General features: G+C 42.8%; 2 protein-coding genes across 3 annotated transcripts in view; both read right to left on the reverse strand.

The window, feature by feature from the left end:
- Window positions 1-2773: 2773 nt before the first annotated feature.
- LOC115663643 (F-box/LRR-repeat protein At5g02910-like) lies at window positions 2774-16572 on the reverse strand. Of its 2 annotated transcripts, none has more exons than XM_056302499.1 (5): window positions 16445-16572; window positions 5786-5836; window positions 4329-5459; window positions 3897-4070; window positions 2774-3471 (listed from the first exon to the last, which is right to left on the reverse strand). In XM_056302499.1, exons 3-5 carry the CDS (start codon window positions 5220-5222, stop codon window positions 3067-3069), a joined length of 1473 nt encoding a protein of 490 aa, XP_056158474.1. In that variant the 5' UTR covers window positions 5223-5459; window positions 5786-5836; window positions 16445-16572; the 3' UTR covers window positions 2774-3066. The 2 variants fall into 2 exon arrangements, with proteins under 2 accessions (XP_056158474.1, XP_056158473.1); XM_056302498.1 differs by lacking the exon at window positions 16445-16572 and adding an exon at window positions 6305-6441.
- The window catches only part of LOC115694523 (F-box protein At5g03100-like), a gene marked incomplete at its 5' end in the record, with an annotated part of 46356 nt that continues 42477 nt past the window's right edge, over window positions 12785-16663 (reverse strand). The window contains 2 exons of the mRNA XM_056302500.1: window positions 12785-13355; window positions 13773-13946. Coding sequence (XP_056158475.1) covers window positions 12951-13355; window positions 13773-13946 — 579 coding nt within the window. The remainder of the gene's footprint in view (window positions 13356-13772; window positions 13947-16663) is intronic.

Here is a 16663-nt window from a genome sequence, read left to right on the forward strand (position 1 = left end):
TTGGTAGGAAAAGGGATCTGATAATTTGAAGTGGCCAACTGTGAAGAATGGGGAGGTGATTGATAAACCGGTGCATCACTCTCTTCGAAGGATTGTGAGGAAAGGGCTGAGTTGAGAGGATCTTCTTCTTCTCAAGTAATACAAAGCAGGCAATGGAATAGATTATGGCATGCTAACTGCCCACCAAAAGTAAAGCACATTGTGGAAAGTTTGGCATGGTGCAGTAGTTACAGCAGAAAACAAGTTCAAGAGGAGGATCACAGAGAATCAATTGTTTGTTTGTTGTGAGAAGATAGAGACAATAGAGCATACATTGTTGTAGTGTCATTGGAGTCAGGCCATCTGGCTTGGCAGATTGGGTATTCAATTGAGAAGAATTAGGTAAAGACTATGGATGACTGGCTTAAGAAAACCAATGTAGATACTGAAAAGACCACCGGAAAACAGGAGGAATTACTGGGAGCAATAATGTGTATATGTTGGTATATCTGAAAAAAGGTTCTTTGAAGAATATATGTGGCGATTGATGAATTTCATAATTTGAAAATAAATGATGGCTGTAAACAGAATAAGAGGAGCAACAAGGTTGGAGCATTAGCAATTGAAGAAGGTATACTTTTGGCAGAAGAAACAGGTTGGTTGCAGTTTGTGATTTGCAACAGACGTGGTGATTGAAAATGAAATGCAGTACAGAACGTAAATAGAGGTTGTCGCTGGCAAGCTGAAACTATTGTGGATGATATTAGGAGCTGCCTTTCAGATTTACATGTCGTAAAGAGAGGATAGTTAGAAGGAGGGAAAAGTGCCAAAAAAGTCATAAACCTTTTACATCAGTGCCAATTTAGTCCTAAACCTTTTGCATTGGTGCCAATTTAGTCCTAAACCTTTTTTTGGTGCCAATTCAGTCCTAAACCTTTTACATTGGTGCCAATTCAGTCCTAAACCTTTTGTTTTTGTGCCAATTTAGTCCTTCCGGCCAATTTTGACCGGAATTTGCCGACGTGGACGCCTGCCGGCCGGTCACCGGCGCTGACGTGGCGCCAACGTTAACAACTTTAATATTATTTTAATATTTTTTTGAATTTTTATTTTTTTTCTTTTTTTTTCCAATTTTTTTTTTTGGTCTCTCCCTCCTCCCTCTGGCCGGTCACCGGTCCTGCGACCGGCGACCGGCCAGAGGCCAGAGGCCGGTGAGCTCGACCTCGCTGGCCACTGGCAAGGGCGGCCTTGCCCGGCGAGGGCGAGCCTCGCCGGAGGCCGCGGCGAGGGTGAGCCTCGCCATGGTCAGGCGAGGCCCGACCTCGCCGGATCCGCCCGGGTTGACCTCGCCGGATCCGGCGAGGCTCGAGCCTCGCCTTGGTCGGGCGAGGCTCGACCTCGCCAGATCCGGCGAGGTTGGGCCTCGCTCGACCATGGCGAGGCTCGAGCCCTCGCCGGAGGCCGCGTCGAGGGCGAGCCTCGCGGAGGCCGCGGCGAGGGCGAGCCTCGCCCGACCATGGCGAGGCTTGCCCTCGCCGAGGCCTCGGGCGAGAGCTCGAGCCTCGCCATGGTCGAGCGAGGCACGCCTGACCAAGGCGAGGCACGCCCTCGCCGAGCGAGGCCGCCGCCCTCGCCAGTGGCCGGCGAGGTCAAGCTCGCCGGCCTCTGGCCTCTGGCCGGCCGCCGGTCGCCGGACCGGCGACCCGCCGCAGGAGGAGGGAGAGACAAAAAAAAAAAGTGGAAAAAAAAAAAAAAAAAAGGAAAAAAAAATTCAAAAAAATTTAAAATAATATTAAAGTTGTCCACGTCGGCGCCACGTCGGCAAAATCCGGTCAAAATTGATCGGAAAGACTAAATTGGTACAAAAACAAAAGGTTTAGGACTGAATTGACACCAATTTAAAAGGTTTTGGACTGAATTGGCACCAAAAAAAGGTTTAGGACTAAATTGGCATCAATGCAAAAGGTTTAGGATTGAATTGGCACCAAAAAAAGGTTTAGGACTAAATTGGCACTAATACAAAAGGTTTAGGACTTTTTTGGGACTTTTCCTGTTAGAAGGATGGCAAATGTACCTGCTAATTGGAGGAAATTGTCCTCGATGCATTGCAAGATAGAACGAAGCTGCGTTTAGGAAATTGTCCTCCTATAAAGGATTTGCTGGTTTTAGATGTAATTCACCCACCATGATATACTTTGTTTGAATGGAGGAGAATAAGACGTATTCTTGCGGCCAAAAAGGAAAAACCAGCCCCCGAGTAAAAAGAAAAGCTCTTTCAGGGATGGTGGTGCAGTTCCCATGTCGGCAGTGAGCGTCTACAACCCTCGCCATGATCTTCGTGAGGGCCAACTGGCCCTTGCAGCTCGCAGGGAGAGGAAGGGGGGAGCCGGGGAGGTAGTGGCGTCATCACCACCTGATCCATTGCATGGCCCCAACATTGCTTCGTCGAGGTGCGATGCCAAGGGAGATGCATCTCACCGAGTTCATGTGACTGTAGTGCCGCCTTTCTTCGGGTCCAGCGACCCTGTCGATGATGTGGTTGTGCTCGCATTTTGACACCCATCCCGGTGTGCTCAGCCTTACCCGCACCTTCGCTCCTCTAAACTTCTCTCTCTCTCTCTTTATTTTTTTAATTTTTTATATTCTTAGTTTATCTTAAAGCTGCTGTACAGAAGTGATGCAAATATCAATTACCAAGCACTATTTGCTCTCATTGATATTATTTTGAGTAAAGTCCTTTTTGTCATGGCAAAATCTAAAAGTCAAAGTATTTCCAATAGATTGCTACTTCAACTCCCTTTAACCCATAAACTGCAATACATAGTGCTAAAATACGCCATAATAATCTGATCCCTGTGCTATAGTTTCCCTACTCATTTATGCTATTAAAGAAGCTAAGTTTTTAGGTTTTCCCCTAATTACGGTTATCCAGATTGCCTAAATGAAAAGAATTGCTCAAACTTGTTAAACAATTTCGAAACCAAATACAATCCCAAAACTTGCTCTAAAATGTTGAAAAACTTACATGAGACATTACTAGCAATATATCAAGCTAGTCATGTTGTGGCTTATTGCATTCCGATCCAGTCAAGCATTCTTATGGCCGATGTGCAAACATTTTGTTGTTACTCTAACTCCTTTCTTCCGCCGCTTTTGGGGCACTTCTTCCAGATAATTGAGTATCACTGCAGCATCCCTAGAAGCTTTGTGATAACTTTGAAGCCGTCGGGCCACTTCAAGCAATTTCAAGGAATCGACTGACTCGAGATCTTGTTCATGACTCTTAACTTTGATGACCATATTGCCCAGCACAGATGCATGTCCGAGCAGAAACTTTACCAGCAGCAGCAATTCCTCATATTTGGATCTTAAACAAGTATAAAATCCAAAAATCTCAACATTCTTGAGATGCCGAGCCCAACGCTTGAACTGCTTCTTTATATGCCAATAGCTCTCGTGATCCACATTGCGGGAGTCCAAGTCAGATATATACTATACACAGATAAAAGACAAAGTGAACATTCCAAATAAAGCACGATTTAGTATCCATGCCTATCCCTTGTCAAATTAGATGTCTAGCCTACAGTAATGAGATTAGAGGATATCATAAACAAGGGAACCAAAATTTCGGTACTCAAGTTCATGAATGCAAGCTCAATCTTCTCATCACCACCATCATAGTGGTGGCATTCTCAAAAAACAGAAGAAAAACAAGAATCCGTGAGGCTGTAGTGAAACTTTGGAGCATAATAGAGGAAGCATTTGAGACATAGGCAGCGACAGCCGTGAAAATCCAAAGCATTATACCAGTTTCACTAATAAATGGACTCAAGAGACAAAGGAAGGGAGAGACTTTGGACGGTACATTCCAGTTAATCCTTTGAAATATTCTCAAATGGTGAGTTTAGGGCATATACCGAGACACAATCAGGTAGCTTAAAAATTATCACCAGCTTCTCCAAATTTGGTGCAGTTGCTAGCATATTTGCTATAGCAGGAAAGCTGAATTTGGGAATCGGCATACTTAGTGTCAGAGACTTGCAATTCAGCAGCGAAATCTGCATGTCTTCTACCTTCAGAGGCGACATAACCTAACCACGTCAAAAGGGAAAGTATGATCACCAAAAGAAAGTTTGCAAAGGGTCACATCCTTGTATTTGTTACAATAGGAAAGTATAACTTGGAATGATAGAATAAATATTAAACTTCTATTAAGTACATTACAAACTAGTACTTCTCTTCTCATAGAAAATTCCATCAAGCTTTGGCAGAATAATGTTCAGATATCCTAAATGAAAAAATCCATTGAAAAGATAATGTCCATTAGGAAGCAAGATGATTATGCTCACCCAAAGGCACCAAGCACCAGAAAGAATACGAGTAGCATTCTGCAGCTTGCAAAGCATTTCCTTTAGCAGGCAGCTATCTGATTTAGCTGGACCGCCAAAATCTAATTCGGCTTCAACTAAGGACGGTGCTTCAATAATTCTTATTGCCTCATAAAAATGAGCCCCTCTCACACGCAATGACAACAAATGGGGAGTTGAAATGTGCAAAGGGGGTCCAATGACATCAGCATTAATAATTACCAACTCTCTCAAACTTCTCGAATGAATTCGAATTCCTTCTACAGACCAGCAATCTGTCAAATTCAAGTATTCAAGAACAGGGCTGCCCATCAAAATCTTCTGAAGCACATCACTGGTCACATTATCAATAGACAAGGACTTAAGCGAACTCCAACTAATACTTTCACTGAATGGGAAATGACAGCCTGTCAAACATAGCTTAGTCAACGAAGAGCAATTATAAAGCAATGGATGCAATGTGTAATCCTCTGCCTTTTCTAGGTAATGGCCCCACGGTGTATACTGATATGAATACACATCGAGAAGAAGGTCTTCCACTTGATGATTAATCGCAAAGTGAACCCAAGGATCAATCTTAGAGGGGTTGAAGAAATCGAAGTTTAATATGACGTCAAGGTGGAACTTTTTCACCTTAGGCCCCACATAGTGCGTCAAAACTCTGTCCACAAACGAATCATGGTAAGAAGAGACAGAGAACCCGAGATCCGAGATAGTGGTCCAAACAAACTGCCACCTTTTTGACAAAACACAAGTTTTGATGACGTCCCTTGTGGGCAAAAAGGAGAAGATGTGATGGATTAGGCAATCAGGCAAAAGACTGATGTAATCCTCGTAATCTTTTCGGCCTATAGTCAGAGCTGAAGTACTTGCCATGGCTTACAAATGGATTCTAAGGTTTCTTATTATCTCGATTCGATGAAGCATGAATTTTTGCATGATATGGGGCAGGATCAAGAGTTCTAAAGTCCACCAAATAGAAGATATACTTCCACAGTGACTAACAAACTAAACCTAACAAAATACAACTATCTCGACTTATACCCAGAATCCAGCTCCCAAAAATCCCTTGCCCATTTTACTTTCTGTCGTATCTGTTGATAGCTGTAGATTCTGAAAAAGAATTTAGATAATTGGTATTAGAAAGACACCACTCAATTAGTAGTATAAATCTCTTCTAAACCGAAAACAATTTATATGACATTTCTCAAACATCTTTACAAATAATCAACTCTCAAACTATTTCAAGAGATGCTTTACTATGCCATTTCAATATATCCAATCTACCTTGATATACCAAATATGCTCTAAGCACAACCTTTTCTTTTTACATAAATATCGAACCGTGCAATGCCTCATTCATAACTTGCTAAATATATAATTCTTGTCATGTTCAAGACAGGAGTTCACAAATCACAAAAGAGACGAGCACAACTCACCATCAACCTAAAGCCAATTGAAAGATATACCACCCAGAAAGCTTCAAATTCCTGTCAAAGAAGCATTAAACCAATGTAAAACTAAGACTCTACGAGGCGACTATGGATTGGGAAAAAAGGCCACACAACGATCAAACTTGCTGTGGCGAGCAGAGCAGTAAGCTCTATCTCGCGTGGCGAATCTTGGGAGTCATATCTCTCTCTATCGAGCTCGTGAGCTTACGGCCAAAAGAAAGCTCTTTCGAAGTACTAAAAGACTCAAAAGCTCCTCCAACCCAAAAACTGGCCGGCAACTTTCCGAAAACTTCGAAAAACCAATACATCACAGAGAAGTTCCAATCGCGATCCGTAAAATCATACATGTGTTCCTAGAGATGCGAGGGACCTAATTATCAGTATCGGACAGCCTCAGACTGAGCCGGAAATCATGGGCCAAGTCATCACAGTTCGGCCACCAAATTTAGACTCCAAGAAAAAACATTAACTATTAAGAGGAAAAAGATAAAAGAAAACTCTTACTAATCACTTGCAAATTGGCATTTCCCGGCATCTATCAACGTCTTCAGCCGCTGATCATCGACTTGTCCTCCCTTCTCTCTCTTCTCTCGCTGCTCACTCTCTGCCTTCTGTCCTTCGTTCTGTGACGTTTCTTTCAGTGGGACAGAGGAGGCGAAGAGAAGCACACTTTTTTTTTTGGGCCCAATTCCCTAAAAAAACCCCCTCTTCAACTCTGCTTTTGTCGATTATATCCAAACTTTTTTGTCTTATAAAAAGCCTCAAACTTTTTTTTTGTCTATCTGATTTTCGTCCAATTTTTAATATTATTTTTTATTTTTCGAATTTTTTATTTTTCTTTTCTTTTCTTTTTCCTTTCCTTTTCTTTTTTTTTTGTTTCACCTTTGGGCCGGTCGCTGGACCGGCGACCGGCCAGAGGCGGGGGCCGGCGGGGGCGAGGCTCGGTCCCGTCGGCGTTGGCGAGGCCGAGCCTCGCCGTGGCCGGGCGAGGCTCTGGTCCCGCCGGCGTTGGGAGAGGCCGAGCTCGCTGGTGGTCGGGCGAGCTCTCACCTCGCTGCTTGGGCGAGGCCGACCTCGCTGCCGGTTGCCGGCGGGGCCGACCTCGCGCACACGGCGAGGCTCGGCCCCCGCCGGCTATTGGCGAGGCCGGCCTCGCCGGCCGCCGGCGTGGCCCGGGTTCGCCAGATCCGGGCGAGGCTCGGCCCGCGGCAATCGGGCGAGGTCGAGCCTCGCGCATCTCAGCGAGAACTCGGCCACGCCGCCGCCGGCGAGGCCGAGCCTCGCCGGCTTATTGGCGAGGTCGGCCCCGCGGCAACCGGCGAGGTCGGCCTCGCCCGGCAGCGTGCGAGGCCGAGCCTCACATGCCGCCGGCGGGGCCGAGCCTCGCCCACCACGGCGAGGCTCGGCCCCGCCGGCTATTCAAGGCGAGGTCGGCCCCGCCGGCTATTGGCGAGGTCACCGCTGCCGGACATGGCGGGGCCGACCTCAGGCCCCCGCCATTAGGCTAATGCACGGACGGGCGACCGCCGAAGGTGAAAAAAAAAAAAAAGAAAAGGAAAGGAAAAAGAAAAGAAAAGAAAAAATAAAAAAAATTCGAAAAAATAAAAAATAATATTAAAAAATTGGACGAAAAGTGAATTGGGTAGATTTGGGACAAAAGTAAAAGTTTGAGGTTTTTTATAAGACAAAAAAAAGTTTGGGATATAATTGGGATAAAGGGTAAAGTTGGGGGTTTTTTAGGGAATTTGGCCTTTTTTTTTGTCTATTTTATTTAGCTGGACGAGCTGAGGGGGCTCAGTTCGGCCTTTGATGGCCCAACAGGCTCTCTAAAACCCTGTCCACAAACGAAGAGATGGAGAACATGCTGAGGAAACTATCCAGGAAAAGCTATAACCGGCTGGAGACAATCTTAATTTACATAGAATAAGCAGTGAATGTCGATGGGTGTCATGTGATAGTGTTTCGCCGGGAGTGGCCTCGAATGAAAAATCTTTCACCGAAGGGGAAGATCTTCGGCTTTTTGTGAATAATGTGGTCATGTGTCATTTCAGAAAGGAAGCGACGAAATCTACGTTAATGGTGAATAAAAAGTAAAAGGACAGGGGATAAAAAAGTGTGCGATAAAAGGGTAAATTAACGACAGCAATTAAATAAATGAGATTACAAAGATATGCGTTCTATAGTGAATTTGGCAAAAGGCTCTTTCAATGATTTTCTTGAGGCTATTTATAGCTACCGCTGATGAGTAACCTCTGTCAAGCTGGTTATCCTCTTGACTTTAGATTGTTCAATTTCACATCTGATAATTGTCTCCTCTTATTCATGGTATTGTCTGCACCAAATGTGGTAACCGCTCTTGTCTTTATCCTGTCGTCTCGAGCGGTTCTTGGTGCCAAGTTTTCGGTATCCCGTGCAGTGGGCCTTGTGCGACTTCCTCACCCTAGCTATTGCTTTAACAATTTGGGTCTGGTATACCTTTCTTTCCTCTAAGCCCAATTAGCCAAATTTAAGCGCCAACAAATGCTCCCTCTAAAATAATTGAAATATTTTTAATTCGATTTGGCGATTGTACTAACTGATTCTTATCCTCTGGATTCGCGCTATACGTTTCTTCAATCCCCAAATCTCTTCTTGCAATCCAATATCTTTTAGGGCTTCAATCCTGAGCGCCTTTTAAGCTCCTCTTAATGCCATTGATAGCCGTTCCAAGATGGATTTTTACTCTCTCTCTCTCTCTCTCTCGCCATTTTCGATCTCCCTCTTCTGTCCTGGTTCTACCATGTCTTCTTCTACACCCAACTATTTGACCTACTTGGGCCCCTTCAAGCAGCTTCGATCACCAGCATATGCGACAATGGATTATGTCCGGACGACCACGTCCCAAAGGCTCAGATCGTTCTTTCCCTTTGATCCTGTCTTTTTTGAATGATATAGGCTCAAGCCTGCCATGCTCGAGCTATGGCAGAAAATTAAGATCGACAACCCTTGAGTTTTGTACCTTTGATTGGAGGCTAAACCCTAGACTTTTAGGCGCCCTTGTTTGCTTCTGGTCTCCGTCTGCTAATTGCTTCTTTCTTTGATCGGGTCTCATGTCTGTAACTCTTCTGGATGTTTATGCCATTATTGGACTTGGCCTCTCGGGAGAGGATCCCAACTTATTTGTCTTCTCCTCTTATCTAGATTTCCTCAAGGACGCTAAGCCTTCGTATACTTGTGTTCTGGGAGAGTATGCTTCTCAGAAGGGGATGTTGAGGAAGAAGAGCATATCGCTTTTCTTCTTTACTGGTTGTCCAAATTTCTCATCGAAAGGTAGACCCATCGCCATGGGGCGTTTAGCAATAGCTGCTTTGTACCGAGGCTTGGGTTTTGCGTCTGCTTCCGTGGGTGAGTCCACTTCAGGAGTTTTTCATGGTCATTTCTGGATTCTCTAAGCTTGGATTCGCTTGTACTTCCCATCTTTGTTTTCTGAGTCTCGAATTTCGCTCCCATCGGGACACAAGGCTGAACCTTATTTTCCAAACAGCGACGGAGCCCGGCTGCTAAGCTTCCGTCAGCGCTCCATTCCTGAAGGAAACACTGCCTTCAAGTATTATCTCCATTGGTTTTACCAAGTCTCTTTGAGCGATAGCGACTTCTGTCCACTTTCTGAAGATGTCTCTTAATTCAGGCCCATAAGCTTGTGTAATTTTCCTGTATAAAAATATGTCAAAAATCCTAGTAAATAGACTTCAACCTCATTTATCAAATCTTATATCCCAGAAGCGAAGTGCTATTGTTGCAGGTAGGCAAATCTAAGACAATATACTCATTGCTCATGAGGTATTCCATTATCTTTTGAGTGAAAAAGAAAGGTAAAAAAGAGAAATGTGGTATGAATTGTTTGAAACAAGACATATGACAAGATTGAGTGGGATTTCCTTGAAGGTACTACGAAGAAAATGGGCTTCGATGATAGATGGAAAAGATGAGTAATGACTTGTGTTTCTCCATTGGGATATTAGATTATGGTGAATGGTATGATAGCTGGAAGGGTCACTTCAACGGGGGGGATAAGGCATGGAGATCCCTTGTCTCCTTACCTCTTTTTGATGGTAGTTGATGTAATATCAGGTTGGCTGAATAAAGAAGCTGTGTTGGGTGGAATTAAAGGGATTAAAATGAAGAGGACCTGTTCTGTATTGATTCATCTCTTCCATGCTGACGATTTTTTACTTTTTATTGAAACCATAGAAGAAATTGCAGGAGGGTGAAGGAGATCTTCCGAAAATATTGGCTAGCTTCTGGTCAGATGGTTAATCTGCAGATGTCTAGTTTATATCTCAGAGTATGTTGGGATTGGTGATACTAATAACTGAGGGAAGTATTTGGGGCTGACAACAGTTTGGGGGAGATCTAAGACAGAAGCATTGGGATTTATAAAGAGTAGAGTGGTTAAGAAACTTCAAGTTTGGAAGGCAATCTTTCTTTCTTAGGCAGGCAGAGAAGTGATTTTTAAGGCAATGGTGTATCCAATCCCAACCTATGCAATGAGTCGCTTTTAGTTTCCAAACAAGTGGTCTAAAGAGGTGAATCGGATTATGGCCAGATTTTGGTGGGGACAAAAACAAGGCAGAGTACATTAGAAAAGTTGGAAGTATATGACAAAAGCCAAAAGGGTAAGGGGGGATAGTTTTAGAGATCTAACAATTTTTAATATGGCCGTCTTAACTAAGCGGGCATGGAGAATATAAAAAACTCTGATGCTCTGTGGGTTAGGATATTGAAGGGTTTGTATATTCTTATTTGTGATTTTGTGAGGCTCATAAAGGGGCAAGGGTATCGTGGGGGTGGAGCAGTATTTTGGATGGTGTGGAGTGTTTGAAGAGTGGTGGTATTTGGCAGATTGGCAATGGGGAAAAGGTGAAGGTGTGGAAGGATGCCTGGGTGTTTGGAGCTGATATTAGTTGCATCTTTTAACTGAAGAAGGAATTGATGAGGATATGAGGGTGGCAAGCTTGATTTATGATGAGACTTGAAGCTGGAGATTGGAGAGTAGCGATTGCTGTTTACAGAGAGGAAGTGGAAGCCATCAAGAGAATAAATCTTAGTAGGAGAAGGGGATCTGATAGTCTGAAGCGGCCAACTATGAAGAATGGGATGGTGACTGATAAACCTGTGCTTCACTCTCTTTGAAGGATTGTGAGGAAAGAGCTGAGTTGAGAGGATCTTCTTCTTCTCATGTAATACAAACCAGGCAGTGGAATATATTATGGCATGCTAACTGCCCACCAAAAGTGAAGCACATTGTGGAAAGTTTGGCATAATGCAGTAGTTACAGCAGAAAACATGTTCAAGAGGAGGATCAAAGAGAATCAATTATGTGTTTTTTGTGAGAAGATAGAGACAATTGAGCATACATTGTTGTAGTGTCATTGGAGTCAGGCCATCTGGTTTGGCAGATTGGGTATTCAATCGAGAAGAATTGGGTAAAGACTATGGATGACTGGCTAAAGAAAACCAATGCAGAATTGAAAAGACCACTGGAAAATAGGAGAAACTACTGGGAACAATAATGTGTATATGTTGGTATATCTGAAAAAAGGTTCTTTGAAGAATATATGTGTTGATCGATGAATTTCAGAATTCGAAAATAAGAGGTGGCTGTAAGCAGAATAAGAGGAGCAACAAGGTTGAAGCATTAGCAATTGAAGAAGGTATATACTTTTGGCAAAAGAAACAGGTTGGTTGCAGTTTGTGATTTGAAACAGACGCTGAGGTGATTGGAAAGGAAATGCAGTAAGGAATGTAAGCTGGCAGGCTGAAGCTATTGTGGATGATAAAAGGAGCTGCCTTTCAGATTTTGCATGTTGTAAAGTTAGGACAGTTAGAAGGATGGCAAATGTATGTGGTAATTGGAGGAAATTGTCCCCAATACATTGCAGGATAGAAGCACGGTGCATTTAGGAAATTGTCCTCCTATAAAGGATTTGCTGGTTTTAGATGTAATTCACCCGGCATGATGTACTGTGTTTGAATGGAGGAGTGTAAGGCGTATTCTTGTGGCCAAAAATAAAAAAACGAAGCCCTGAGTAAATAGAAAAGCTCTTTCAGGGGTAGTGGTGCTGTCCCCATGTTGGCAGCGAGGGTCGACAGCCCTTGCCACGATCTTTGTGAGTGCCAACTGGCCTTGCAGCTTGCAGGGAGGGGAAGGGGGGAGCCGGGGAGGTAGTGGCGTCATCACCACCTGATCCATTGCACGGCCCCAACATTGCTTCGTCGAGGTGCGATGCCAAGGGAGATGCATCTCACCGAGTTCATGTGACTGTAGTGCCGCCTTTCTTCGGGTCCAGCGACCCTGTCGATAATGTGGTTGTGCTCGCATTTGGACACCCATCCCGGTGTGCTCAGCCTTACCTGCACCTTCGCTCCTCTAAACGACTTCTGTCTCTCTCTCTCTTTATTTTTTTAATTTTTTATTATCTTAGTTTATCTTAAAGCTGCTGTACAGAAGTGATGCAAATATCAATTACCAAACACTATTTGCTGTCATTGATATTATTTTGATTAAAGTCCTTTTTGTCATGGCAAAATCTAAAAGTCAAAGTATATCCAAACTCACCCTAAGCACCTTAGAGAGAGAGAGAGAGAGAGAGAGAGAGGCACTGACAATATTTTTTGATGACAAGTCATGTCTATCAATACCTGGATCCAATACATCTCATCCAACAATTGCCTATATCATGTATTGCTGATAACTTTATTAGCCTTTCGAAGGAGGACGACAATAGAATTAGCCATCTATTCCTTTTACTGAACCATCCCAATAGATTGCGACTTCAACTCCCTTTAACCCATAAACTGCATTATTATTCTTATAAGTCACAACATGTGCATGATCAAACATACATAGTGCTAAAATATGCCATAACTAATCTGATCCCTGTGTTATAGTTTTCCTGCTCATTTTTGCTATTAAAAAAGCTAAGTTTTTAGGTTCCCTAAAAATAGTTATCCGGATGTCTAAATGAAAACAATTGCTCACACTTGTAAAAAAATTTCAAAACATAATACAATCCCAAAACTTGCTTTAAAATGTTGAAAAACTTACATGAGACATTACCAGCAACATATCAAGCTAGTCGATGTTGTGGCTTATTGCATTCCTATCCAGTCAAGCATTCTTATGGCCGATGTGCAAACATTTTGTCGTTACTCTTACTCCTTTCATCTGCCGCTTTTGGGGCACTTCTTCCAGATAATGGAGTATCACCGCAACATCCTTAGAAGCTTTGTGATAACTTTGAAGTCGTCGGGCCACTTCAAGCAATTTAAAGGAATCGACTGACTCGAGATATTGTTCATGACTCTTAACTTTGATGACCATATTGCCCAGCACAGATGCATGTCCAAGCAGAAACTTTACCAGCAGCAGCACTTCCTCATATTTGAATCTTAAACAAGCATAAAATCCAAAAATCTCAACATTCTTGAGATGCCGAGCCCAACGCTTGAACTTCTTCTTTATATGCCAATAGCTCTCGTGATCAACATTGCGGGAGTCCAAGTCAGATATATACTATACACAGATAAAAGACAAAGTGAACATTCCAAATAAAGCACGATATAGTATCCATGCCTATCCCTTGTCAAATTAGATGTCTAGAGGATATCATAAACAAGGGAACCAAAATTTCGGTACTTGAGTTCATGAATGCAAGCTCAATCTTCTCATTATCACCAACATAGTGGTGGCATTCTCAAAAAACGGAAAAGAAAAATAAGAATCCGTGAGGCTGTAGTGAAACTTTCGGAGCATAATAGAGGGAGCATTTGAAACATAGGCAGTGACAGCCGTGAAACTTCCAAAGCATTATACTAGTTTCACTAATAAATGGACTCAAGGAGACAAAGGAAGGGAGGGACTTTGGACAATACATTCCAGTTAATCCTTGGAAATATTCTCAAATGGTGAATTAAAGTTTAGGGCATATACCGAGACAAAACCAGGCGGCTTAAAAATTATGACCAGCTTCTCCAAATTTGGTGCAGTTGCTAGCATATTTGCTATAGCAGGAAAGCTGAATTGGGGAATGGGCATCCTTAGCGTTAGGGACTTGCAATTCAGCAGCGAAACCTGCACGTCTTCTACCTTCAGAGGCGACATAACCTAACCACGTCAAATGGTAAAGTCTGATCACCAAAAGAAAGTTTGTAAAGGGTCACATCCTTGTATTTGTCACAATAGCAAAGTATAACTTGGAATGATAGAATAAAGGTTAAACTTCTCTTAAGTACATCACAAACTAGTACTTCTTTTCTCATAGAAAAATCCATCAAGGTTTGGCAGAATAATGTGCAAATATCCTAAATGAAAAACTTCATTGAAAAGATAATGTCCATTAAGAAGCAAGATGATTATCCTCACCCGAAGGAACCAAGTACCGAAAAGAATTTGAGTAGCATTCTGCAGCTTGCAAAGCATTTCCTTTAGCAGGCGGCTATCTGATTCTACTGGACCGTCGAAATCTAATTCAACTTCAACTAAAGACGGTGCTCCAACAATTCTTATTGCCTCATCAAAATAAGTCCCTCTCACACGCAATGACAACAAATGGGGAGTTGAAATGTGCAAAGGGGATCTCATGACATTAGCATTAATAATTACCAACTCTCTCAAACTTCTCGAATGAATTCCTTCTACACCCCAGCAATCTGTCAAATTCAAGTATTCAAGAACAGGGCTGCCCATCAAAATCTTCCGAAGCACATCATCGGTCACATATTCAATAGACAAGGACTTAAGCGAACTCCAACTAATACTTTCGCTGGATGAGAAAAGACAGCCTCTCAAACATAGCTTAGTCAATGAAGAGCAATTATGAAGCAATGGATAATATGGGTAAGGGAGCCACGGTATAAACCAATTAAAATATAGAAGAAGTTCTTCCACTTGATGATTAATTGCAAAGTGAACCCATGAATCAATCTTTGAGGAGTTGAACTCTAAACTGACCTCAAGGTGGAACTTTTTCACCTTACGCCCCACATAGAGTGTCAAAACTCTGTCCACAAACGGATCATGTTAAGAAGAGACAGAGAACCTGAGATCCGAGATAGTGGTCCAAACAAACTGCCACCTTTTCGACAGAACACAAGTTTTGATGATGTCCCTTGTGGGCAGAAAGGAGAAGATGTGATGGATTAGGCAATCGGGCAAAAGACTGATGTAATCCTTGTAATCTTTTCGGCCTATGGTCAGCGCTGAAGTACTTGCCATGGCTTATGAATGGACTCTAAGGTTTCTTATTATCTCTATTTGATGAAGCATGAATTTTTGCATGATATGGGTCAGGATCAAGAGTTCTAAAGTCCACCAAAAGGAAGATATACTTCCACAATGACTAACAAACTAAACCTAACAAAATACAACTATCTCGACTTATACCCAGAATCCAACTCCCAAAAATCCCCGCCCATATTACTTTCGCTGTATCTGTTTTTTTTTTTTTTTGTGATAATCGAGGTGTCCGCGCGGCCGGCGAGCTAGAGTTCAAACCAGCGGTGATGCCCGACTAGTCCTCGAGGGGGGCTAGCGCAGCATCCCACCGCCACGACCCCCCACTTAAATCACCGATGGGCGAGTTTTGAACCCAGGACCTCTCGTGAAAGGAACTGAGCGCAAACCAACGCGGCCATCGATGGGTGGGTCTTTCGCTGTATCTGTTGATAGCTGTAGATTCTGAAAAAGAATTGAGATAATTGGTATTAGAAAAACACTACTCAATGAGTAGTATAAATCTCTTCTAAACTGAATACAATTTATATGACATTTCTCAAACAATTTTACAAATAATGAACTGTCAAACTATTTCAAGAGATGCTTTACTATGCCATTTCAATATGTCTGATCTAGCTTGATATACCAAATATGCTCTAAACACAACCTTTTCTTTTTAAGTTATTATCAAACCGTGCAATGCCTCTTTCATAATTTACTAAATATATAATTCCTGCCATTTTCAAGACACGAGTTCACAAATCACAAAAGAGACAAGCACAACTCACTGTTAATTTAACGCCAATTGAAAGATATACCACTCAGAAAGCTTCAAATTCCTGTCAAAGAAGCATTAACCCAATGTAAAACTAAGACCCTACAAGGCGACGCTATTTTTAGGGTAAAAACATCCAGTATGGGTTGGAAAAAAGGCCACACAAGCATCAAAATTGCCCGTGGCGAACAGAGCAGTAAGCTCATATCGCGCGGTGAATTTTGGGTGCCGTATCTCTCTCTTGAACTCCCTTTCAAGTGAGCTACGGTCAAAAGAAAGCTCTTTCAAAGTACTAGACAACTCAAAAGCTCCTCCAATCCAAAAGCTGGCCGGCAACTGACAAAATTCGGCGCAGAACACTGCCGGTAGCAGTTAACGTACAGCAGTTTCTGAAAACTTTGAAAAACCAATACATCGCAGTCGAGAAGTTCCAATCGTGATCTGTAAAATCCTACATGTGTACCTAGAGATGCGAGGGACCTAATTATCAATATTGGACAGCCTTAGACTAAGCCGGAAGTCACCGGCGAAGCCAACACTGTTCGGCCTCCAAATTTAGACTCTGAGAAAAAAACTAACTCGTTAGAGGAAAAAGATAACAGAAAACTCTTACTAATCACTTGCAAATGGCATTTCCCGGCATCGATCAACCTCTTCAGCCGCCGATCATCGATTTGTCCTCTCTTCTCTGTCTTCTCTCGCTGCTCACTCTCTGCCTTCCGTCCTTCGTTCTTTCACGTTTCTTTCAGTAGGACAGAGGAGAAGAGATGCTCATTCTTTTTACTATTTTATTTAGCTAGATGGGCTGAGGGGGCTCAGTTCGGCCTTTGAT

Source organism: Syzygium oleosum, unplaced genomic scaffold, assembly GCF_021117445.2.
Source record: "Syzygium oleosum isolate NSW1041296 unplaced genomic scaffold, Sole_v2.1 Sole_v2.24, whole genome shotgun sequence".
Taxonomy (NCBI): Eukaryota; Viridiplantae; Streptophyta; class Magnoliopsida; order Myrtales; family Myrtaceae; genus Syzygium; species Syzygium oleosum.

Bases quoted from the DNA above. Each gene is read 5' to 3' on its own strand.
- LOC115663643 (XM_056302499.1), bottom strand. From the start codon at position 5,222: ATGGCAAGTACTTCAGCTCTGACTATAGGCCGAAAAGATTACGAGGAT. The intron at 4,071-4,328 runs GTGAGCATAATC...TGACGTGGTTAG, and splicing joins CTGGTGCTTGGTGCCTTTGG to GTTATGTCGCCTCTGAAGGT. The intron at 3,472-3,896 runs GTATATGCCCTA...ATCTGTGTATAG, and splicing joins AGCTACCTGATTGTGTCTCG to TATATATCTGACTTGGACTC.